Source organism: Falco naumanni, chromosome 6 (assembly GCF_017639655.2).
Source record: "Falco naumanni isolate bFalNau1 chromosome 6, bFalNau1.pat, whole genome shotgun sequence".
In the NCBI taxonomy this organism is placed as follows: Eukaryota; Metazoa; Chordata; class Aves; order Falconiformes; family Falconidae; genus Falco; species Falco naumanni.
In genome coordinates this window covers 7,178,527-7,204,029 of record NC_054059.1, presented here as the reverse complement: position 1 = coordinate 7,204,029, position 25,503 = coordinate 7,178,527, and the positions used below count along the sequence as shown (strand labels likewise).

The 25,503-nt window shown below is 39.4% G+C and overlaps 1 protein-coding gene across 1 annotated transcript in view; it reads right to left on the bottom strand.

Annotated features, from left to right (window-relative positions):
* Window positions 1–25,503, bottom strand: part of ME1 (malic enzyme 1) — a 184,550-nt gene that overhangs the window by 133,915 nt on the left and 25,132 nt on the right. The window contains exon 2 of the mRNA XM_040598022.1: window positions 2,923–3,056. Coding sequence (XP_040453956.1) covers window positions 2,923–3,056 — 134 coding nt within the window. The remainder of the gene's footprint in view (window positions 1–2,922; window positions 3,057–25,503) is intronic.

Genomic DNA, 25,503 nt, shown 5'->3' with positions numbered 1-25,503 from the left:
TGACACACCACAACAAAATTGTCAGACACCTGACTTACCAACACAGCTGCAAATAACATTTCACATGTGCACGTTTTTCCATGCTCAATTCACACAAGCGTTTTATCTCTGCAAAGGAGCCCAAGATGCAACCGTTGATAGGCTTAAAAGGAAGCATCTTCTGCGTGCTGATGTTACCAAGTCTTTCAATCAGTGGTCTTAAATATAAACTTACACATGTAATGAACAAATGATTTTATTTTGCTAAAAACTGGAGAAAACACCACAGCAATATAATGCCCCACTAATACAAGAGGCAAATGTTTTTTTATCACAACGTGGCATGACATGAATAGTCGATCTTGGCCTGCTAGGTGTTCACATAGAATACAAATATGACTTCTTAAAGAAACAGTTTCATTTGAGGGGGACTTGTGGATTTATACAAATTTAATTGTTTAAGGACCAGCCTGATTTCATTTACACAAATCTGCATTGATCAAAGATTACCTCTTATTTTTTAACTGCTGTGAACCTGCATCACACAGTCATAGACTGGCTAAGGTTGAAAGTGACCTTTGGAGTTCCCACACCCAATCCCCTGCTCAAAGCAGTCAACGAGAGCAGGTTGTCCAGGGGCATGTTCACTCAGGATTTTAATATCTCCAAGGTTGGAGACTCCATCCCAGCTCACCCTGCATTATAAATGCAGCCACACAGTTTATGCCGACTAAAATTATGGCTGGACCAAAAATTATGGTTGAAAAAACACCACTGCTACACGCCACAGAATAAGACTGGTAACTAAACATAGCTTTTAATTTTTTTTCTTTTGTTAATTAATAAATTCTTAATTGAAGTATTTTGACTAGTGATCACACAGTAAGAACGACTAACTTTTCATAGTTTCAAGTTATTCCTATGAACCAAAGACTCACTAGTTTTCTCAGCCAAAGTACATCACTAAACCCTATTAACAACAACACATTTGCACTGCAAAGCTGCACAGTAAAATAGAACCTTTATACCAAAAAAAGACGTTATACTAAAAACTGGCTTTATGGTATAAAATGGCAAGCTAAAGCCTAATGCTCAAGACACACGGATGTAATATATGTTTATGTTTGTACTTCTGTTTTAAGTATGTCTGGTCACAGCAGAAGGAAATAAATTTCTTCCATACCCAACTATTTATCTGGAAAAGAGAACGTGCAAAAGAACACTCATAGGTAGGAAATAATGATATTGAGGTTTTGTTTAATTAATTACATACAGTCATTAAGCTTAAAAGGGACAGATTTGGGGGGAAAAAAAGCACCTGAAGCAAATGGCTTCTGGAAAGCCTTTTTATTTACATTTATTTCTAAACATAGTTATATTTATTTATACTTGTGTATTATTTGTGTCTATCATACATGCATTAAGTGTACTCAAAAAAAAAAAAAAAAGGGTTTTTTTTCCTTCCCCACCCCCAAGACAGACAGATTTTTCTTTCCTTTCTTTTAACATGATAAAGCAAGTTTTCTGCAAAGTATTCCCACAATACTCAGAGACAGTTATTTTTATTTGATGAGTCCCAGTGCAATCAAAACTTCAGTATATGGTGTTTTATTGTGGTTCAAATCAAACTTTTCATACTCTGTCATTTAAAACTGACAGATTACTTGGTTTTTTCCTTTCCTGCAGAAATTCCTAATTTTAGTGAAAATCCATTTAAATATCCACATTTTTTTTCTAAAACAATATTTAATTAATATTTTGGAAATACTGCTGCTCTCCTCTTGAATTTCACGTAGCTAGACTAGTAACTTTCAATCTCGAAGTTTTGAGAAATACAAGTCATTTTCTCCTATGACCTGAAGTAAGAGCAAAACTTCTTTGCTAGTTAAGAAAAACACACAATAACGGGGTAAAAGGCGTTTTGTTTTTTTTTTTCCCCCCTTGCTTTTAAGTTACAGGTAGAAAGAAATTCCAGCAATTCAAGTAGAATCAAACAACTGAAACGGCCTTAAAGTTTTAAATGCCCTGAAACACATGAAATGACAAACTGTATCATGAAGGGAATACTTCAAGGCAGAAGTAAGGAGGAGATGAGGACAGAAGGACAGAGACAGTTTTCTCCTATGGTAATGTCAATGCTTGGTGGGGTCTCCATGAGATTTTACGCTTTGCTACATGCAAGATTCCAGCCTGGGAAGCTACTACTCTTGTGCTAACTGATAATGCCCTCCCTGAGAGCATTTAGAACAGACAACACAGTCATGAGCTCTTCACTTACAAGGATGGCTGTGCTCATCCTATCCTGCCTCCCTAAAAAACAAAGATTGTGGCAACTTTAAATTATAGAAAAGCCTTGCTACCAACAGACAGGTATCTGAAAGCCATGTTATTGCATACAAATAACAAGACAACCCACAACAGAGAAAAAAGCAAGGCATGGGGGTAAAAATAAAGTAGTAGCATCCTAGGGCCTATAAAACACTGAGGGGGGAAAAACCCAACTATCTGAGTATTCATAAATGTTTAAAGCCCTCCACAGCTTTTTTCTTTAAAAAAAAAAAAATCGAACACAACAACACTATAGTACATACAGATTTTATATATTTGTTTTAATGCATATGTATCTATACGCATGTAAAAACGTTAGTGACTATTAGTTTCACTAAAACTTTAGAGTTCATTTGCTTCTGATGACCTTTGTATCATTTAGTTATTGAAATAATAAGTTCATGTGAACAGCACTGGAATATTGCAATTTAAAATTGGGAGTTGATTTTCTGAAGAAAGCATTCTAGCAAAAGTATGTATTTAGCTTAATGATTCCCAGCCATCAACCACCACAGCTTGAAAAAAACCCCACAACATTTCGTCTGTACTACCATAAAAAAGAAAAAAGGGATTATGGTTTGATAACTGGGGTAAAGTTTCATAGCCATACTTTACCGGTCTAGGTCAGATGTCAGTCTTTCAAAATTCTTCAGAATACCATAAACCTGGGCATCTTGACCAAGAAAGCAAGGTGGCAATAATCCATGAATATTCAACTGTTGTCTCTCCTCCAAGGTAAAAGCCATGCCCTGAAAAATAGAAAAACAAAAAACATTTTTTATACATATATAGGAGACGCGTCCCTTTTAAGAAAATTCTGCAGCAAAATAAAGGACAGGTAAGGTCAGCATCCGAAAACGTAATTATTAAACAGAATTAATAATTATGCAATGATTTTGGAAAAAGTTTTTATTGAGTCATAAGAGAACAGGCCCGTACAGTACAATAACTCCAGCCCAGCACAGAATAAGTTAAGGACCTCTGACACTGCAGGACTATTACCAGTAAAAATATTAAGTTACAGCTGAAGAAGACAGCAGCAGTATATTCTCACTTACTCATTTGTTTGGCCACTTTCTAAACACAAAGCATGGATAATATTCATTTTCAGTGTAAACATTATGCTTTTGGTATCTGGAAAATTTTCAAGATCATTAGTATATCTCAGACGTTCATGTGAATTTTCAACAGAACTCTGTGATGCAATATAGTCATGTCTATCATTTTATAGTCAAAAAGCCTGATTGAGCACCTACTGAAGTCAGTCAACAGAAACATGGCCATAGCAATGCAAACTTGTTTTTCAAATTCAAATTCCATTACAGTAAGAAAAACCTATACAGACTGACTGGATTTCCTTTTCTGCATTCAGAAAAGACATGTAAAAGTATTTAGTATGTTACATGGGCAGTCACAGAATGCTCAACACTTACATCCAGCTTGTGGATTGACAGAGACTGCCAAACAGCTGCTTTTTAATAAGGTCTGTCTAAAATATCTTTGGAAATTACCCAAGCTATTGTAAGAAGCAGATGCCTTTACAGCAGAAACATGACCATGGGTTTAGCACACCAGTATCGAACAGCCTGACTGCCGATTTTTTGTTTTGCTGTGGCAACTACAGCCAGGCAGGACTGACGGATAGCATCAGACCTTTGATAGTTTTAGGGGATATAAAGAATGTCAGAGGAGTTTCTTCCATATGTGACTTATGAAATCGAGGAGTTTCTTCCATATGTGACTTATGAAATCTAAACATTGGCTTCACACTAGAGCCGCTGGTTGGTGGCTCCACACACGTTACAGCTCTCCTTTAGCATCGCCCTGCACTGCTTCTGTGGTAAAATCCGTACTGGCAGATCTGTCTTCGAGGTCTCTCTTAGGTTAACACCAAAAATGTCTATAATCTTTGCAACATGGTTATCACGTAGCTTAAACATATTCAAAAGTTAATGTACTAGAGATTAGATAGCATTCATTACTCTGTCAAGAAGATACACATATGTGTGTGTGTGTGTATACACATATATAGACAAGCCATTACACACTTACCTGATATTCAACACCTACTGTACCACTATATACAAAGTACATTGCTTTTTATGAAGAAATATCTGAGAAAACACCTTGGGCAATATGAAAGAGGAAAAAATGGCAATGGGAATGTTCCTGCATTTACTCTCCTGTGGAAAATAAATACTACTAAGTAATACTTTCACAACTACCTCTATAAATATACTTCTAAAATTTCTTTGTTTGTGCTACCATCAGAATTAGCTAGGACAACAAGTGATAGGAAAACCTAGGTAAAGAAAAAGCACAAATATAAAAGGCATCCTTCAGTGTACATTTGCACTACTCTTGCCTTTTCCAGAGAACAAATTTACGATCCCTTACACAACGCCATTACTGCCCTTCACACACCACCTAGTGAGTGATACAACATGATAAATTCATACCAGCTAGTCTGATTACCTGGACAGGCTTCTTTTCTATTTTCAGAAATAGCCACCTCACAGGGCTCATTCTTAAGAACAAAAGAATACTACAAAACCTTCCTGTCTTTTACTACTCTACACTTCATATACCATTCTTAATCTAAATAAATTTCAAGTGGTTATGTCATTGTTGCTTGGAAAAAAGTAGGAAAAAACAAACGCTTAAGGCAACCCCACCACACTATCTGCACTAAAATGCCATTAATCAAGTTATTACCCTAAAGTGAAATGATGACCCAAAAAAAGGAAAAGAAAAAATTCATAATGAACATTTGACAGAACATCAAACATTTCCAGAACATGCTTCCCACACACATAGACATGGAGGGAAACCAAGTTTAATAAAGGTCAGTAACTGTTTTGCTATAGTTTTCCATGCACTCAAGATTTCAAAGGTTTCCAACAGCATACACAAACCCTGTCTTTTCTTGACCCTCCATGAATTTTCTGTGGCCAGATACGTAACGAGTGTCTTCAGCTGCTATCACATCTTGAAAAGACCATGGAGGAAGAGAGAGTCAACACTCCTCAGGAGTTTATTCAAAGTTGATCCCTCTTATCTCCAGTAGACTTTTCTTGGCTTTAAAAAAACACACATAAAAGCTGTGCACGCATGCTTACATGCACATACACTTCAGCATGAGTTCCAAATGGCTGGACTTTTGGGAGCTGCATAGTTTTAGTGGATTTCTCAGTGCTGGCAATGAAGTGGCAATCCAATTATTCTCTGCATCTCTCCCCTGTTACTACTAGTTAAATTTTCTGAAAGAATAACATTCACAAAGGTCTGTGTTTTCCTTCACTTTAGGAATAAGATATGTACTTTAATTACCACGATAAAGTTGCCCCTCTTACTGGAAAATAAATTTTATTTAGACACTGGAAAAGTTGATGCATCTTGCCAAGTGCCTTTCTAAAAAAGCACTTTGTCTTGGAATAGCATGTTTTCCACATATTGCTACAGCTTCTACAGTAAACGTTAATTTCTTTTGGACATTACTACAAAAATGCAGCACCCATCCATACCTCCTGCTATACCTGGTTTGAAAATTCTCCACTTGCACAGTCTTATTTGGCACAGGTATTATGAATTTTTCAAATTTCTCAGATGGAATGTTAGTTCCTTTTCCCCCCTCAGGTACCATACACGTTCTCAAAAGAATTATCATGAAAACATATCACCTGATGATACAATAAAAGACGGCCATTTAATGAAATATACGTATGCTATTTCATCTGCTTACAACAGAAAGAGCTCAGCTACATAAATGTTATGGTTTATGTCTAGATTTCTTCCACTAACTTCTCAGATTCTCGCTTCTACGTCAGCATTCTTGGGTTTCTCCTGTTTCAAGTGCCGTTTCCCAGGCATCCAGCAGAGAGGGCTCTAGGTCCAGCTTGGTTTACACGCTCCTTTCTCTTCCCGAGAGCCGCACTTTGTGCTCACCTGGACGGGACACACTTCCACCATCTAAAGTGCACCCCCAACTGTAGCAAGAGCCGTGGGCATTCTTATTTTTCACTCTGAATTACAAATAAGTTGTCCAAGAAGAACAACGGCGTGACAATCTAAAAGCAGCACAAGGGCATGAGACCACAACCATAAATATTAACCTCTGCCTAAATCGTTTTGATATATTCACTGCTCTATGCCATCAAAAGATAACATATCCAACATAGAAATTAAAAGTATAGTTATTATCAAGCCTCCCATTTAGGGGGTTGCAGTTCTTCAGTGGTTGTGTTTATATGCTCCTTTATATGCTCTGGGTTTGGTAAAATCAAGTTGTTCTTCAACCCCTCATCATCCTCTTTTCTCACAAACTTTTTGGTCAAGCCGTTGGGTTGGGTTTTTTTATTGTTCCTTAGACACAAATTCCCTCTTGCATTCTCAATTGTGCAGAAAGCTCTTTGAGTCTGTTTTTTCCATTTTCATTTTCAAGAAGTTCGACTCACTGCATTAATTAAACGCATTTAATTCTGAATCCGTCTCTCCATTTGTAATGTTGTGAAGTTTTGTAATTGTAGCAGTGATTGCTATTACTGCAGATTACTCAGTAGTCTTTCATTATTTAATCTCTACAGGTTTATCAGCTCAGCTCTTAACTATATATTGTCTGCCCAGCCTCTCTTTTTTCCCCCCAAACCCCTCAACTACAAGATTGTTTTATCGTAACATATATACGTGTTCAGTTGCAGTACTGAAAAGCCATAAAACAGAATAAACAGCACAACATCATCTTGTATCAGATAGCTTTTTGCACTGGCTTTCAACTGAATTCTCTGGCAGTGTTTGAGAAAACAGAGAGCACATTCAAAATATTTCAAGAGCTGTTTCAGCCTATGTTCAGACAAGCCTTACCCCTTAACGCAAATCAGATTGCATTGACATGGTTTTTGTTTAGATAGCACATCTGAAGCTCATCTAATCGCTAAGTTTATAAAGACTTCTTAAGAAAAAGACAGTGCACTAAAGTAAGGTGTGTATCCTGTTTGCACACTAACAAGATTCAGCTCCACTAAAGGAGCCAGAACCATCTCCAAACAGTATTCATTGCAGGGATCCTCCCCCAGTTTCTTTCAGGACTTAGCCCTCTTTTGTTTCAGTAGGCCAAAATTTCTGGTTTTAGAAACTCCTACTCATTTAGGAAAAAAAATTTATTTCCTTCTCTTGGCCTCACTGCAGGTATGCCGCAAAGCCATTAGGTTGACAGCATGCAGAAGGAGCCACATCCAAGGTTCTCTGACTCAGTGACTCTCTCCTCAGCCTCTGGTAGGAGAAGATCAAGACCCGTAAAACTCCAGGTCATCCCTGGAACTAAGGAAACAATCATCAACACCAACATCCAAACTCAAGCGCCCACATATATATTTGAGCTGACTGTGTCTGTGGAGGGGGGAGGGAAGAAATGAAGAGCAAGGTAAAAAGGTATAGCAAGGAGGTATATCTAGAAGTACCACCTATTCTACAAGAAAGAGATCTTTTGGATTGCTGTTTTAAGGTATTACTAAAGAAAAATCACACTCTCTGAAGTATTTTGGGAACAACAGGCAAGCAGGTTCATCGTTGTCTCAGAGTCCATCAAAGAGTAAAAAAACCTCTCCATTAAAAAACTCATTCTATGTATCTAAATCATAAAAGTAACCCTGAGCAGAGTAAAAGAGGTCAGGGAGCACTCTGCCAGGCAAAGCTCAGAGAAAATCCCACAGCTTCCTGAAATACAAGTCTGCTCAAGAGCTGAACCAATTCTTTGAACCAATGGACTTGTAGAACCCTACATTTCCATATTCTTAAAAAAAAAAAAAAAAAAAAAAAAAAAAAGGAAATGCAAACAAGATGAATGCTCTTGGCTAAAAGACCAAAAACATTCTCTGGTTACTGGAGAAGAGGTTTTTTCCCCCAAGATGTGTCAAATGACAAATCAGTAGTTGCCAGTCGCATATCACCCCTTACCGCTCACACCATTTTACGCACAAGGCTTCAGGAGAAATTCAACTGCAGAACTAGACACAGTCCTTAGGAAAGCATGATCTTTGATATGCATAACTAGTACTGTTAAGGAAGAATCCAAGTCAAAATTAATAAAACAATTTTCTTTTGCTTTATTTTAAGGAAAATCTCTTAGGCTGAGGAAGCAACAAAATGTATGTATAGTCCTGCTAGGTATGAGCTACTTAAAGAGTTTCAGGCACCCAAAATATCATAAGCCCCCTTAAGAACAGAATATTAAAAAAAAGCCAAAACCCAAAAAACCCCAAAATAGAACCGTGCAAAATTTTACATGCTCAAAGAATTTTTTATAAAATCTCTACAAAAATATAGCACACATGATTTATCAAGTGCTATAAGCTACATTTAAGAGTTTAATGATCTGCACATCCAATTGAGATTTTATATAATTAGTATTTTTAACAAACCACCTTAAAAACAGGCAAAAATCACATTTTACAATCATTTGCCTTGCATTTCGCATTTTTATTATCTGAACATGACTTCAGAGAAACCATACAAATACTTTAAATACTACATGCCCAACGCTCATTTCAAGGCACAATACCCCAGGAAATAGTTAGAATAACTAATCTGAGCGCACTCTGTGTAATAAACTCATTCTGCTGAAAACAAATGTGGTTCATGGCAAGGCACTGGGCTTGGAGCATTACATGTGGCTAAAGACGTTAGTGTTAGTTCTCTACCCATTCTTGTCATGACTGACAAAAAATATTATAAGCACAGGCGAGACTAATGCAGCTATCTGCGTGAACATCTCTTCTGCAGCCAGCACTTTAGGCCAGACTAGTCACACAAAGCATCCCTGCAGGTAAGGAGAGGGGAGTAATTTTTTAACGGTGCAAATTCACACAAATTTCTGTCACCGGGGATCTTCTTTTGGACCCGAGGAAAAATTTAGCTCTGCAAACCAACAATTTACATTAACTCAGAGCTTCACATGCCTTCTTAGGAATGATTTGTTGTAAAAACTATATGCAAAATACGGGTTTGAATAGCAGAATCCAATTTTGATGATAAAAAATCAGGATTAGTAAAATTTTAGAGACAAGAAGTCTCTTTTAAATGATACTCTTGAAGACAAGGGAGAAAGATGTCAAATACAATTACAAGTTGGTAAGAAGAAAGGGTATGATCAGCAGCAGAAAGTTACCACAGTTTGAAGATGTGTATCCTTGAGTTAAGAAATGAAAACTGAACATGAAAATGCAAACCTTCTGTTGTAACCCTCTGGTAACCCACACAGAAAAAAGCTCAATGAATTTTCAGAAGCAAAGATTAGCAACCATTTGCAACGAAATCTTGTTTAAGATACTCTCAGACTGCAAGTAGAAAAGTCACTGATGAGACAGAACTGCCATTTAAAAAAACAAAACAAAACAAAACTACAGTAGTTTTTTCCCCAAAACGATGCTCGGATCCCCACATGGGCATTTAGTGGGGCACATCAATCAGTTATGGATTATGCATTTTGGATTAAGGTTTAAAAATGGTATTAAAGTGGATTGCTAAGTGGATTAGCAATCCACTCACTTCTTTGGCAGAGGAACTGTGGGTTTGTTGTCTTTACACAGTACCTAGCACACGGGTACCTTGGCCCAGAGCCGAGATCCCTAAACCAGCAGCGAATCCTGCTGCCAAGTGCCTGCACTGGAGCTTGGAAGGGCCAGGCACATACAGGTAACCACCCTGGCTGGCAGGGGGAAGGAGAAAGTCGGAAAAGGAGGACTGGTGAAGTGCGAACTGCAGAACCCAGTTTAGATAAAGGACTTGTGAACAGGCATGCATCAGGACTTGTGAGACTGCAAGACACACTGAAGGTAAATAAAAAAAAAAAAAAAAAAAAAAGTCTAGTTGATGGGCACAGCACTGACTGTATAAGCAAAGAAGGAACTGTCCTAGTTTCAACTATAAAATACCAAAAGGCAGAGGTTCTGGTTTATGCATATTTTTTAAACACAGCTTTTTAACAAGTATTTAAGGTGAAGAACTATATTCTGCCATTTGGCATTTATAATTTCAAGGCTGTTTTTCCAGAGTTGTGATTTATCTGCTGCAGCCTGTTGAATGCACAATTTTTTTGCAGTTTTCAGGAAAGCTGAGAGATCTGAAGTATATTCACAGCTCAATTCTAGGTCCATAGGATTTTCAAAAGCCAACTTAAAAAGTCAACAGGGGAAACTGAAACAAAAGTCAAAACCAGCTTCCAACAAATAAAGGACAAATAAATACAGTAGCTAATAAACACATCCAGGGACTTATGACTCAAAAATGATGCAGATGGCCAGAAGGAAATCAGACTTCTCTTGGCAAATTCATCATGGGAATGTGTGGGCAGCTTGGCAGCCTTGCAGTGAGCTGATACAGTGATTGCATACAAGCATGATTCAGACCAGCACATCAGAAATGACTCATCATAGCATTTCTAATTTAGCAGCCTTCCTTTAACCTACTGTAAGCAATTATCTGAGTAAGTAAGCAAACCTAATTTAAGTAACTTTTTGTATATATGTTTTATTATACATATACACAGTAAAATCTTTTTGCATTGCGCAATCCCTCCTCACGTTAAGTCTGTGAAGGCTGTATGACACAAACAGCAGACAATAACAAGCTGAACAGTAAAACAAGTCACCAAGATAATGATATATAAAAATATATCACATGCTGTAGTATAATGTAGCATGGGACTGAATCTAGTTAGACACTAAATTAGGTGTTCATATGCAACGTAGGTAGCTATCCCTTCCATGATAATTATAGAGTATTTAGTATTGATTAAAATAAAAAGCCTAAAGATCCAGCTCACCCTAGAATAGTTACCTCGTAGTCAGTAATTCCAACTGCTCCAGTGACTATACCGACTATAGACCAAATTCAGATTTGTACACGTAAGCACCTGCTGTCAGCTGAGAGGCTGGAAGGTGCTGGAGAAATCAACACTGAATAGCTCGTTATGGCAATGATATCAGCTATAAATCAGCTGCATAGGAGACCTGCACAGCAACAGATGAAAGCCAGGCACAACACTCCTCTGTATCTCAAAGGGCACTAGATGCTTACATGTGGACTGCTGCATCAAGCCCCGATTGTCCTTTTGACGCCTCAATCCACACGTCCCATTAAAAATCATCTTACCCCAAATCCTTCATATCATTACAGAAATTTTTCATCTAAAAGCAACCAAAAAAATGCAAAAAACTAGAGCTGCATTTGTACGCTGGTTGTCTTAAAAGCATATTTCACATAATTTTAAAGACATAAAATTATCTACAAAGTACATGTAAGGGGACAGCAACGCCCAGCACCCCACCTCCCAAACCTGTACGTCTTACAGCACCTGCAGCTGAAATGGTTAAGATGCTCAGGGGGAGCTGTGTTAGAGCAAGATCTGCAGAGGCGCCTTGCCTCCCGCTTCTCAGGTGAGAGTAACAATCCCACAGTTTAGCAAGCATGAGCTGGTGTGAACGTGCTGCTCCATAGGCCCCCTTGTCCGTGGATAGAAAGTACCTTCCAGAACACAGGAGGCAACACTGTGCCCGCCGAGAGGCAGCATGTGAAGCCTCCCCAAGATCTGCTGAGCTCCAGAGACAGGTCATGCTGCTCACTCCACAAGAGCTGAACAACTCCTCACACCCAGAGTCGCCAGCTGTGCACGAGGACCCCAGCACACGCTCCCCTCAAACTGCGCTACTCAGACCACATCCAGGGGGTGGCTGCTGCATCCAGACAAGGACTGTGGAGAGGTACCTGATGAAACCAGGGGCCCTGAGGGACTTTCTGAACACCCAGCTCAAAGGCGCATCAGTACAAGCCCCTGGGGCTGCCCTCCCCAGGGCTGCTGCTCCCACCCGGGGGCTACAATGAACACGTGCATGAGCGAACTGCAAGCTGGCTCAACTGGCAGTTATCTGTAGTAGCTTGATTCTGTCAGTGATAACAGCTAAATTAATAACAGACTTACTAAACCACGCTGGTTGTGATCTGTATCTCCCCTGACTCAATCCCCTAGCAGGGACATCGCGCCTGGGCAGAGAGACCCGTCTCAGCTCTCTTGGTTGCTGCTTGCATACAAGACCAAACAGCAGTGTGAAACACAGCTTAAACTGTAGAGCCAAAGCTGAACAAATATTCAGAGGGTTTTTTTCATCCATGGCTATTTCTGAGCCATTTTTATTAGTTTAAAACTCCCTTGGGATGTGTTGACCCTGCAAGAGGCCTACTTAGGAAAGCTCTGGCTATGGGAACTATTTGGAAGGAGACAACAGCAGTTTACAACATCACTTTCCAATTTGTTGAACATATTTTTATGACAGATGACAATTTTCAACACAGTTTACCTATGCTATAGATTAAAAACACTTCAGAGCTCTAATCCCTTGGATGACTCATAGTAGCAAAATTAATCTTGTTAATTACTGCTTTCATCAATCTTGTCTGTCTTCTACAGATGTATCAAAGTGCAGCTGTATTTTTCAAAATAGAAATTATGGCCACAGGAATTAAAAATTTCATGCATGACAGTGATCTCGGTTTTAAATTAAAAAAATCACTAAGTTTTACTCAACCGTATCTGAAATTCTACTTAACAAGTTAATTCACATGTATAGTAGATGCTGTGAGTCAGTAGTGGTATAACTCTAATCAAGGATGCCTGCGATGCTGCCAGTGGAATAACATGGAATCTCTATTTCTGAGTGAATTTTAGACAAGCATAGTATCAGCTGATGTGAATATGTTGCTAACCAGAATGATTCCAAATAAAATGCCAAATAAAAGCTAACTGTAATAATTTTATAAAGTACAGTCTCCAAGTATGCAGTCTCCAATGCACAATATTTACATTTGAAAAATCAGATATTGAGAGTCAGTCATGATTTTCATGTAGGTAGAAGAGGAATTTCAACGGCTGCCAAAAATTCCATCTGTCTAAAATAAGTACTTAACCAAATAGAGGTTAGTAAGCTGTGAAATCCTGAGGGGACTTCATAACCTGATATGCTTAACAGATTTTATTGTTGCCTTTCAGAGACTAAACAGATTACCAACTACCGTATTCTGGGCTTGTGATAAAACCGAGCAACAAATTTCTCTTCCCTAGCATGATAAATAACACAAATATTTTAGATAAACAAAAACTATAACACAGAGTTGCTTAGAGGATGGCAGAGGTCAATCTCAATGCTAAGGTCCTCGCTTCTAGCACTGCAATGGTATAAGTGAAACCTAAAGAAACAGTCCAAGATAATGCAACACAAATGGACATGAGCAGAAAGAAATGGCAGAAGGCACCTTTCTGCAGAACGACTGCAAAGAAGGTGCAGACTTGAAGCTTGTTTGTGGTCAATTAAAAAAAAAAAAAAAAAGCATCTTCTACATTACGACAACTCAAAGTAAATCTTTCCTCTGATGAGCTGGCTACTAAGTGCCTACTTGGCTTGCAGTTGCTGATACACAGATGCCTGACATCTATGTTTTCCTTCTCTCCCAGTTTCATCTTGGGTAGGTGCTTTTCTTGACCCATAGGTGCTCCTACCCATGTGGTCCTCAAGCTGAAAGATGACTACATGGCAACAGCTCCTTCCACACCTTTAACAGTACCAGCATCATCAGCTTGGGAGGATTCTCCCTACTGCATCGATGTGGTGACAGGGAGACTGGCCAACCTGATGAAACTTGAAGATTTGACCCAAGAGCCAAGGGTACTGAATTGTGCTGACATCAGTCACACAGATGATCAGATTACCCATGGGTAACATACTGTTTCACTGTGTCTAAAAGTTATGTGTCTATTTGAAATTAGTCCTCTGGGGACCCTCCACAAACTATGGAGAAAGACTGAGCGGGACTCTGGAAGGTTCCCTTTTCTCTTTTTTGTACTATAATGTAAACAAGTATTTCAGACTAAATGCATGAGGTGAATACTTTCCATTGCCATAGGCAATCCAGGATTTCTGCTACCACAGTCTATCACCTGTAAGTTTTTTGGTCATATGCAGTCATAGCATACATTGCATGCCTATCAATCATTTCCCATGCTACAGATTGCAACTTACTTTTCCTTTTGTTATCTCAGTCTAAGAGCTGGTAGTACATGTACACATGAAAATGGCAAAGCCTATCCAAACCCTTTGTTTGGGAAGCCTGCTTCAACCAACCTTGGCATTTGTTCTCTGAATTCAGCAGTACATTAACACCAAACTGTACAATAAAATCAGTACATTAAACCCAAACTTTTGCAACGTGCAAAATCAACACTCTGAATGGACCTAATCTATAAGCACAGCCTTAATTGCTACCCAGCAGGTAGATATTTGTTCCATTCTTGCCATAACAGTAAATATCCTACTTGCAATATTCTCCTATAAGTAGAAATCTATTCCTTCTCACTGAAAAATCACTGAAAATTCATGTTATCACAAAAAGTGTTATCACAAAATGACAAAGAAATGACAAAGCCAAATTACAACTTTGAGTCAGCTGACCAGCAAATAGCAACAGATTCTCTTCTTTAATCACAAAGTAAACATTTAAAGTTGTACACAGGAATATATGTACATTTGTATCTATATATGTAATCTGTATTATTACCCTGTTTACATCCCTTTTTTTTAAAAAAAAAAAAGTTCATGTGCTTTAGGACAGAGACCCATCAATGATCAGGTGACCATACAGCATCTGCTTCAGATGACATTAACTAGCTGTTTCAGCTGTAGTTCTGTTCTGTACAAGTGTCACAGTAAGAGCTAACAGAAATACTGAATTTTCTTTGGTGGAATACGCAAAAAGCTTTCATGTTTTAAAATTCTGGTTTTGGTAGGATTTGTTTTCAGTATGTCAGCCTTTAACCCAAGTTAGTATCTTCATTTAATGTACCATGAAGTTTTGCAAGAGCATGGTGGCATATGGTACATCACAATATCCCACCAGCACCCACTATATGTTTCTTGGTCAACCCCAAATTTATATTTGCACATTGAAATAGAAGAACTAATGGGAAGTAGCTGCTACATGCCTTTGACAGAAAGGTATCTTTAAAGAGACAATCCTGCCCATAGGTATATTTTCCTTGATTTATAATCTACAGCGTGATCAAGTTCCTATTCACATACCAAAATTTAGATGTCTTGATCTGTAAACTGAATCCCAGCTGATATCATTTCTAGTCAGCAATAGATCCAAGACTCAAATACAAACCTTCCCAACACATCCAATCTCAAATTCCTACTTACAGTAAAGTAGTTGTCAGCTTTTCTTTAAACTGATTTATTCTTGCAATAAAAATATTGTGCAGTGCCCGTGCACATTTTCCTTTTATCATCCAAATGTTTTGTAACCAAGTTTTCCAGAAAAGTCTCATCAAACCGATACTCAGCCTCTTAACGCAAGACCTGTTATCTAAGTAACACAGATGACTTATTTTACTAATACCAGTACTGACTTGGACTGAACTGGGTGCAACAGCGTTTTCTTGCTGGAACTTCCCTCAAGTGAAACAGGTCTCCTGGATACATCCAGGCTATGCAACTCACTAGCAGAAATGGCTGGCTCCAGTGACATGCATGTGGAAAGCTAACATCAAATACCTAAACCTAAAAAAACGTATGTACCCCCGATATCTGGTCTAAGCATCAGCACAGCATCACTTACCCTCAATAAGCAAACAAATTGTAAGCAATCAGTGAAGCCTTGCAGACTAGGAACAAGAGGGAATAGCTCTTAAGTAACCCAAGTATCCCAGTCTCTAAAAGAAGCACCCACAGACAGATGTACTTCCCGTACTGACAATGGGTATTTAATGGGTATTGGGAAATGTGCAGGGCTATCAAGAACACTGCAGTTTCTCCCTCAAAAAAATATACAAGTGCATATGCAGAATTGCAGACCTTTCCCTGAAACCGTAATCACCAATCTCTTCCTTCCACAGCATCCCCAGAATTTATTGATGCTGCCACTCTGAAAAGTAACTTTTCCCTCCCTCCTTCTCCCCAGGCATCCCCAGCTGAAAAGAGCTTTGCGCCGCGCCTGTGAGGAGAGAAACAAAACTTCTAATTAAGACACACAGAAATGAGAGACAAGCATATGATGATTCCTTGAATAATATTGGAAAGATTGTAAGATATCTAGTATGCAGCTGCAGTACTGAACCACTCTACGATCACAGTTGACTTACACTACCCTGACATCCTAAGTCCAAGCAACCAGCCAGGTCTTACAACCTGGAAGACAAACTCTGGGCTTGCAATCTAACCACCTATCTTCGGATCAGCACTGTGCAACCATTAATTTCTCTCTTCTTAAAGGCAGTATCACATAACCAGTAACTGCAAACAATAAATCACACTGCCTTCTTCATTAAGCAAGTAGAAATGTTAGCTAACTTAATTGGCTTCAAAAAGAATTAATAAAAAAAATATGGTGAAAGATGGTATTACTAGGTCATTATACTTCACTTTCTGATAAACTATGCCAGACAGAGTTATATTACCTAAAATGTAATTTAATTTCCATGGCCTCAACCCTTATTTTCCAGACTATATCAGATGGCTATTCAAGAATGTAAAAAAAAAAAATCTGTGTGGATAATAATGGTGAATGTTTTTATCATGTTTAATGCAAAAAACAAAAAAACACTCCCAAAAAACAACCACTCTGAACTTCACTATAAATCTGTGCCAAATACTTAATCCTTGACAGCTTTATGAAATGTTGGGGGCTATCCTACCACTCTTTTCCCTTTACAAAGTACAATACAGTGCAAGTGTAAAAGCAGATGGCTTTTATAGTCAGAAACAAAAATACCAAGAAAAAAAAAATCTTCAGATAACAGACCCATCTCTAACACCTCTGAAAAAGTGCATCATCAAGGGCCTCACAGGATTCTGACCATGCATAAATCAAAGCATTCACTGAGGAAATAATCCAATCCTGTTTTGAAGCAAGAAATTCTTCTACTCATATACATATAGCCAACATAAATATAACAAAAAAAGGTCTCCATTATTTTTTTTTTTGGCAGTTCGTAGCACATTTGCATGCTTCATTGTCAGTAATGTCAAAACTTGGTGTGTGGCGGGATGACCCTGGCTAAATGCCTGGTGCCTACCAGAGCCACTCTATTGCTCCCCTCCTCAGCTGGACAGGGGAGAGGAAATATAATGAAAACTTTGTGGATCAAGATAAGGACAGGGAGATCCCTCAGCGATTACTGTCACGGGCAAAACAAACTTGACTTGGGGAAATTAGTTTAATTTATTTCCAATCAAATCAGAATAGGATAATGAGAAAATAAAACCCAAATGTTAAAACATGTTCCCCCACCCCTCTCCTCTTCCCAGGCTCAAGTTTACTCCTGATTTCTCTACCTCCTCCCCCCAGCAGCGCAGGGGGACAGGGAGCGAGGGCTGGGGTCAGTCCATCACACACTGTCTGTGCTGCTCCTTCCCCCTCAGGGGCAGGGTCCTCACACTCTGCCCGGCTCCAGCCTGGGGTCCCTCCCATGGGGACAGTCCTCCATGAACCTCTCCATGTGAGTCCTTCCCACGGGCCGCCGCTCTTCAGGAACTGCTCCAGCGTGGGTCCCTGCCAGGGGGTGCAGTCCTTGATCACACTGCTCCAGCGAGGGTCCTTTCCACGGCTCCACAGGTCCTGCCAGCAAACCTGCTCCAGCAAACCTGCTCCTCTCTCTCCAGGGGCCACAGGTCCCGCAGGACCCTGCCCCGGTGTGGGCTTCCCATGGGGTCACAGCCTCGCTGGGGCATCCCCCTGCTCTGGCGTGGGGTCCTCCACGGGCTGCAGGTGGAAATCTGCTCCACCATGGATCTCCACGGGCTGCAGGTGGAAATCTGCTCCACCATGGATCTCCACGGGCTGCAGGTGGAAATCTGCTCCACCATGGATCTCCACGGGCTGCAGGTGGAAATCTGCTCCACCATGGATCTCCACGGGCTGCAGGGCACAGCCTGCCTCACCGTGGGCTGCACCATGGGCTGCAGGGGAATCTCTGCTCCAGCGCCTGGAGCAGCTGCTCCCCCTCCTTCTGCACTGGCCTGGGGGTCTGCAGGGTTGTTGCTCTCACATAGTCTCACTGCTCTCTCCCATTGCAATTTGTTGTGCAGATTTTTTTTCCTCCTTTTTGAATATGTTATCCCAGAGGCGCTACCACTGCTCAGCCTTGGCCAGCGGTTGGGTCCGCCTTGGAGCTGGCTGGCATTGGCTCCATTGGACACAGGGGAAGCTTCTAGCAGAAGCCACCCTAGTAGCCCCCTGCTACCAAAACCTTGTCATGCAAACACAATACATAGTGAAAGAATGTATAAATAATCAATAGTTTTCTTTTCTTTACATACATTGTTAGTTTTGCTTAGTATGCAGCAATGAAGCACCTGTTCCATGACTGGGTCTTTTTTCCATTTTGAATTCTTAAACACTCAGAGTAGCCATCAGCAACCACACTCATTACTAGAACCACAGGCAAAAATTATCACAGCATCTGAAATAGAAGCTAAGGCATAGAAGAGTGCAGATAACTTTGTCATACAGTTATACATTTTCCTGAAAATGATAAGCTTATCTGAACTTTGCTACTATTTTGTTTCATTCTATCTCTTTAGTTTAAGGCTGGAGGGAAAGAAAATCAAGGACCAGATTAACTAAGAAGGCAAGCTCTTAAAACATAAACTAAGCGGGGAAAAAGAAGATACAATGAGCTCAGAATTTTAGCATGAGCTCCGATTGTGTTACCTAAAACTGTCATTTAACCAGTTATGGATTGAAAGCAAAACCATGCAACAGCCCTCCACAGTATGCAAAAAGTTAGCTGATTGAAGAAAGGTTTCTACTAATGGCAGAACAATTCCATTTAAAACTGCTGTACCAGATGGATTCTTACAGCTCTGCTTTTGCCAAGATACAACCTGTATATCAATTGTATCTGCTTAGAATCTGCACAGGAAAGAACAGGCTGAAATAAACCATGGAAAAAGCTTTGATAAAATGCAGTATATCACTTTTCATCTGACTGGTCTCCAAAAGAGCTAAACTTGTCAAAGCAAATGCTTGATTAAAGAAAAGTGAGTATTATGGAAATAAAGCCTGAATGGTATTTAAGGAAACCAGCCAATATAAAAACATCTGAATTTTCTATCAGGCACACAAGGGTTCTACCTGAAAGAAAATTCATGAAGGTGAAAAAATGCCAAGAATCCCCTCCCAGCAGACACGATTCACTTCAAGTTGCTACTGTTTTCAAAGAAAATGAAGGATTTACTCGCCCTTTTATCCACCTGTGCCACTCACAGAGAAACTCAAGTCTAAATCAACAGGAAAACAAAAACAAAACAGAAAAAAAACAACCCACCGAACAAAACAAAATTATTTTAACACTTTCCTATGCCAACACTGAAGAATATATCCTGGCATTAAACACAAGCACATTTGATTGAACCTGAAGGAAATGTTGCCCCTCCATTCCCACTTTTCATATTTTCTAGCACCCAATTATGCAGCCTCATTAGAAGCTTTTTCTAGCTACCTAACTGCTGCTTTTCATACAGGAAACTATGGTGCCAGATCTACCATTTGCACAAAATGAGAACAAATATCTTGTTTAAACCTGATTAATGTGGAGTAGGCATTAACCACTCCCCTGATATAAGCCTGTTCTGGACACACTGATCTAGCAGATCTATAAACACAGTGTTTACACAATATAGTAGAGGAATTGGTAACAAGGAAGAGGAAGTAGTTTTGAGATAAACTGGCAAAACACAACCTTTTCAGGATAATAGCTAAGACATTAAAAAAAAAACAACCCAACATTTATGCAGTGAAGGCAAAGTATAAGACTGTGACAGATCTACGGGTCTTTTAAGACTAAGATTTTTAAACCTAACAGGGTTTAAGTTTTACATGGGGTCTTTAAGCTTAAAATACCTATTTGCAACATATTTTAGGCGACAGTGAGAGATGTACTCAAGCTAAGAAAGATAGCCATTAATTTTCATCAGTTTCATAACCACTTAACTACAGAAAATGCCCACTTCCTGAAACATTTCAACAATCCACAGTAATGCGAACCAGACCTAGAAAGACCAAAATTACGACCCTTTCAAGCAAAACTGAACAAAAAAATACAGTAATGAAACCAACTCAGAAAGACACTTGTGTTCTATTTGTTTGTTAGCCTCCACATTGCAAATTAGCACACTCACTAAACTTTATTAGTTCCTAAAGTTCAAATGGCATATTCTTATTATTCATTACAGGTGATGGAAACAGGCAAAAAGGCCCTCAAATAACGAGGACTATATTAAAAAAGCAACCCTCTCCACCAAAGTCCTAGCTGAAATCCATGATGCAGTGGATCCACATGACTTGAGCCAGCATCACTTCCAGCATTATCCTCCCTGAAAACCCAAGGAAAAGCTTCCTTTGGGGTGCATTACCTTTCTGGACACTGTTATGCAAAACTTTTTATGATTTGGTTGTTTGACAGGAAAAATGCAGCCCCTTCTTTGCCGTTCTTAATAAACAAAGTTTAAGATTCACAAAGTACCTGACAATTAGAAGACCAGCTGACGAAGAAGAGGAAAGCTTAACACTGTGCTTCTCATTCATCTAGTGCATGCAATGTAGCTGAAGCCATCACTGGGAATTTTGATTTATTAATTTTACTGTTTCTACACATATTTGACAGTGTACTTTATTTCCAGTTTGGCAGTAGATAACCTTCAAATGTATCCGATGCACGCTATTATGGGAACTCCCACATGAGTATGTTAAGGATCTGCACTGTCTTCAAGGGCAAGAAACGGAGATAAGAAAAGAAACAGATACAAAAAAATCCAACATTGACACATTTTGACATCAAGGCAAAATTTTCCTTTCATGTGTGTCAGGATTTTACTCTAAAAGATGAAAGGATCACAAAAAAAAAGGCTCAAAAAAATTGAAACAGAATACACATAGTTACTTTCTCAACTCAAACAGCAAAACAAATTGAACCAAAAGCGTTTCAAAGAGCACAAAAACTTGCTCTTTATCTTCAGTCACCAGAACTGCCTTGTTGGGGTTTCAGACAGCTTATGGTAGAAACTACAGACGGAAAAGTAGACCATATTCGCAGTGGTTGTCTGTACCTTGACTACCTATACTGTAGTAATACTGCCAGACACTATTCAAACTGTTTCACATGAAGGTATAGGAGCCTTCAGATGTTTACAATCACTCCCGATGACCAGGTACCTGAAGCTTGATCCCAAACTAAAAATCTTTAGTTATTTTACCATTGGTCCTGACTGTTTTGCCAAATGTACCACCGTTTGTTGTGTGAAGGGGAAGCAGCTATCCTCCAAACCAGAGTGGCTGGCTTCAAGGCTGGCTCTCCTGCTCCAAAAGGGCTGGTCTCAAAAGCGGTTTCTGGTGTTGTACAGAAGCACCAGTTTTAAATCCCTCAGCATAGCAAAGCAACCCCTGAAAGGAACAGATTTCTGTTCTGAGTACTGGCACTCAAAATAAGAGCATATGTCTAAGCGATAATATGCAAAATTTTCCAATGACAGCTTGTTTTTCTAGTAGGAAAAGTGATTTACATAGACTGAACTTTAGGATCCATTTACAAGATTCATGAGAAAAAATGGTTTCCTTAGAGTAAAAAAACCCACTTCTCACTATACACAGGAAGCAAACTTTAATACTGCAAAGTCACTAGCCTTCCTGAGGACACAGACCCCATTTAGTTGTGTCTATCTGCCCCTCACAGCGGCCAAAAGACGTAGCTGACTTTTTTCCTAGAAAACAAGTAAAACCAGGAAAGGCACAATAAGGAGTTGCTGGGAGCTGCCGAAAGAGCACAACAGAAAGGAGAGAAACAGTGCAGAACTGAAGCGATGAGACCGAAAGCAATGGAAATGGAAAAGTGAGCAGAAGGCCCAAGCAGCTGGGAAACAAAAAGCTAGCTAACCAAGTGTAAAGTAACAGATTTTTTTTTCTATGGGTAACTGAAATAGAGCTCAAAGGTAGGAGTCATGAACAATATAGAGCAAGTCCAACCTGTCATGGAAACAGTAGGTCAGGGAACAGACATGAATGCAAATGTGAAGGCTGAAGAAATCAAGCTCGTAAGAGCACAAGAATGAGAAGAGCTTTGGGCAGCTGCAACCTGCCTCACACACAATAAACAAACACACAAAGCACCTTACCTTGCTCTTTGCTCCTAATTACACCTGGATGGAAAGCTTAAATCACACTGCAAAAGGTAACATTTCCCTTCCCAGGCAGGGGCGGGCAGCCTCAACAGCACAGGGGATGGGCACTGCATTGGAGAGAGAAGCAGGGGTCTCCAGCAGCACTGAAAAAACTATAACCTGGTGAACGCACACTTACAGTGATGATGGGCATTCACTAGTACTGGAATTAATGCCTTGGCCAAGTTACTTGTTTCCACCTACTGATCATTATCTGAGCTCTAAGTTCACCATATCACCATCTCCAAACTTTTTTCATGTATCCTGACAGAACAAGTATTTCTGTACAACTTTCATTTCAGACCTACACGTACCCTTCCAGGCTGACTCTCCATCACAAGCAACTGAAACAACACTTTAATGACACCCCACCACCACCACCTTCCACTGGGCAGCATGAAGCACTTCCACTGACCCCAAGCCCAAGAGCAACATTATTGATTTATCAATGTGGGAAAAGCAACTACGTTCTGAAAGGGCACCACAGAAACACTTCTCATGTGTTGCACTATCCCACTGGAAGTTCACAAGGATAAATCCTGAATCCCAGTTGGCTTTTAGAGGGAATGAAAAATCCCACACTTAGAGGGGAATACAAGTGTCCCTCAAACGAAGCAGGTACCCAAAACGTGTCATCCACTGGGAAAGCATCTCCCAGCTTGGCAAGTTTTTAAAGCTGGAATCTTTAAATTACTGTGTTGAACCAGAACTTTTACTAGTCGCCTGCAAAATGAATGCTTTTGTTCAAGGGCTTAAAGAAGTCTAGTACTAGAATACTAGTACTATATAAAACAATTTAACCCCCCCCCCCCCCACTAGCTACTCTAATTTCTCCCACATGTGGGAGAATGAGCTGAGCAGCATTTGGAGATTTCTAACGTTTCGTATTCTGAAGTAGGGACACACATTGCAATAGGTACACATGCAACTCAAAAAAACCCAGATAACTAGAAAATTCTGGATTTGTGTGCATGGAATCCACATCATTTATCCTGTTACACATACACACGTATTCCTGATGAACTAGGTAACTTCCTCCACAGACTACACTATCTGCCAAAGAAGAAACATCACCTAATACAAACAACGAAAGGAAAATGTCATTTTTAAGTAAAAGTAATTAAGTCCCAAAGCTTTTGTTTGGGTTGCTTCCTATGATACTATGCTATCTAATGTCTGTCATTTCTGAAGCATCAGTGATAGCCAAGTTTAAGATCTGTTACCTAAAAGTAGATCAGGAGAACTTCTTGGCTGGGCTCATGTAGCTCTGTCCTTCTTCCCATTGTCCTTCCCAGTCGATCTCATATACTCAAAACTGTGTCAAGTTTGAATGCCTTTTCACTCTTTGCTATCAGTTACACTGTTAAGGAAATCTGCCTCTTCAAAACCAAAACCCAGCCAACTCACCTCCTTCTGAGAGGAATTCTACATTGCAGGAAATTCACAGTCTTTCAGAAATTAAACATTTTTGTTTGGTTAGTTGTTTCAGACGGATGTTGCATGAAAATACACAGCACTGACAGAAGTCCACCAACAATACGCCGAAAATTTTAGCATACTTTCTAATGCATGAAAGCAAACCTTTTACCAAGACAATTAGTTACCTTTTCACACACTTCTTTTCAAATACACAACAGTATTAAAAAGTCACCGTTGTTTATTCAGTTTAAAAAATAATATTTCTTTCTGCTCTTTGCCTTCCATTAGCTTCCCAAGCATTTGTGCTGATTTTAGATGTATGGACTGACTTTAGGGCTTTTTTTAAATAAAAAAAATAGATTGGCAAATCACATAAACAATACCGTAGGCAGCTTGGATAAAACAGAATCCAAGTAACAGAAATCACATGATTATAAAAGCCCCCTTCTCTCCCTGAACTGCTCTGCAAACCCAGCCACATGCTGGGCTCTGGAATGGCAGACCAGAAATTGATAATACCACTTAAGTTAGCACTATTTGATAGATAATTATCACTGAAGAGGGAGCAGGTCTAGACTTTTGGGGGGGTTTATTTCCCCTTCTGAACAGAGGAAACCACTAAAATACATCCCAAGGTTCCTTCAAAATTGGATGCTGAAAAGCCCACATTAGACAATTCTAAGGGGCCACAGTTCACATGCCCTACATACACTTGCTTTTATAGGCACATATGTTAACTGGAAAAAACCAAACTTGTTTCCCCCTTTGACAAGAACACTCAAAAAATATTTTAGTTGCATCTTTGTAGTTGTAATGAACTCTCACATCACTCAACGTTTTCCTGGCAGCTTGAGTCCCACAGGACAGTAATTATAAGCTTAACTTCTAAAGTGTTTGATTTAGAAAAACTTTTTGTCCTCAAGTTGATAAAATGTCCATGAGAGACATAAAACCATGGATGACAAAAACCTTTAAACTAGCCCCTTGGCAACACTTGTGAAAAGAGACAGAAACACACTGTTGGGTCAGAAAATGAAAAGCAGGACAACTGATAGGAAAAAATGGGATTGCTGGGGTTAATTTCCTCTTGTAGCATCTAACCCTGCACATATATGGCATTTTGGCTGTATCAAAGTGAAAAGAGAGAGGTTGTTTTTAATCAGAGAATTTACAGTCCTGTGTTCTCACTCATAAAATCAGCAGGTGCATACCTAACTGTCTGAACCACCCGTATCCATTTAAATAATGAGCAAAGTTTTTTGAAAGATACAGAAAAATCATTAGCTGGACATTATTTTAAGAGAACAAAATTTTACAATCTAGTTAGCCATGAAATCCAAACCATTATTATACGCATGCAGTTTCCAATAACAACAAATAAAAGAGAATCATGCAGATGGGAAAGAACTTCAGGAGGTCCCCTGGCCCAGCCCCTACTCAGAGCAGCATGCCATGACTTGATAAGCCACGTGCAATTTACTCCACTGTGATACCCAGGACAGAGTCTCACCCAGCATCGTCA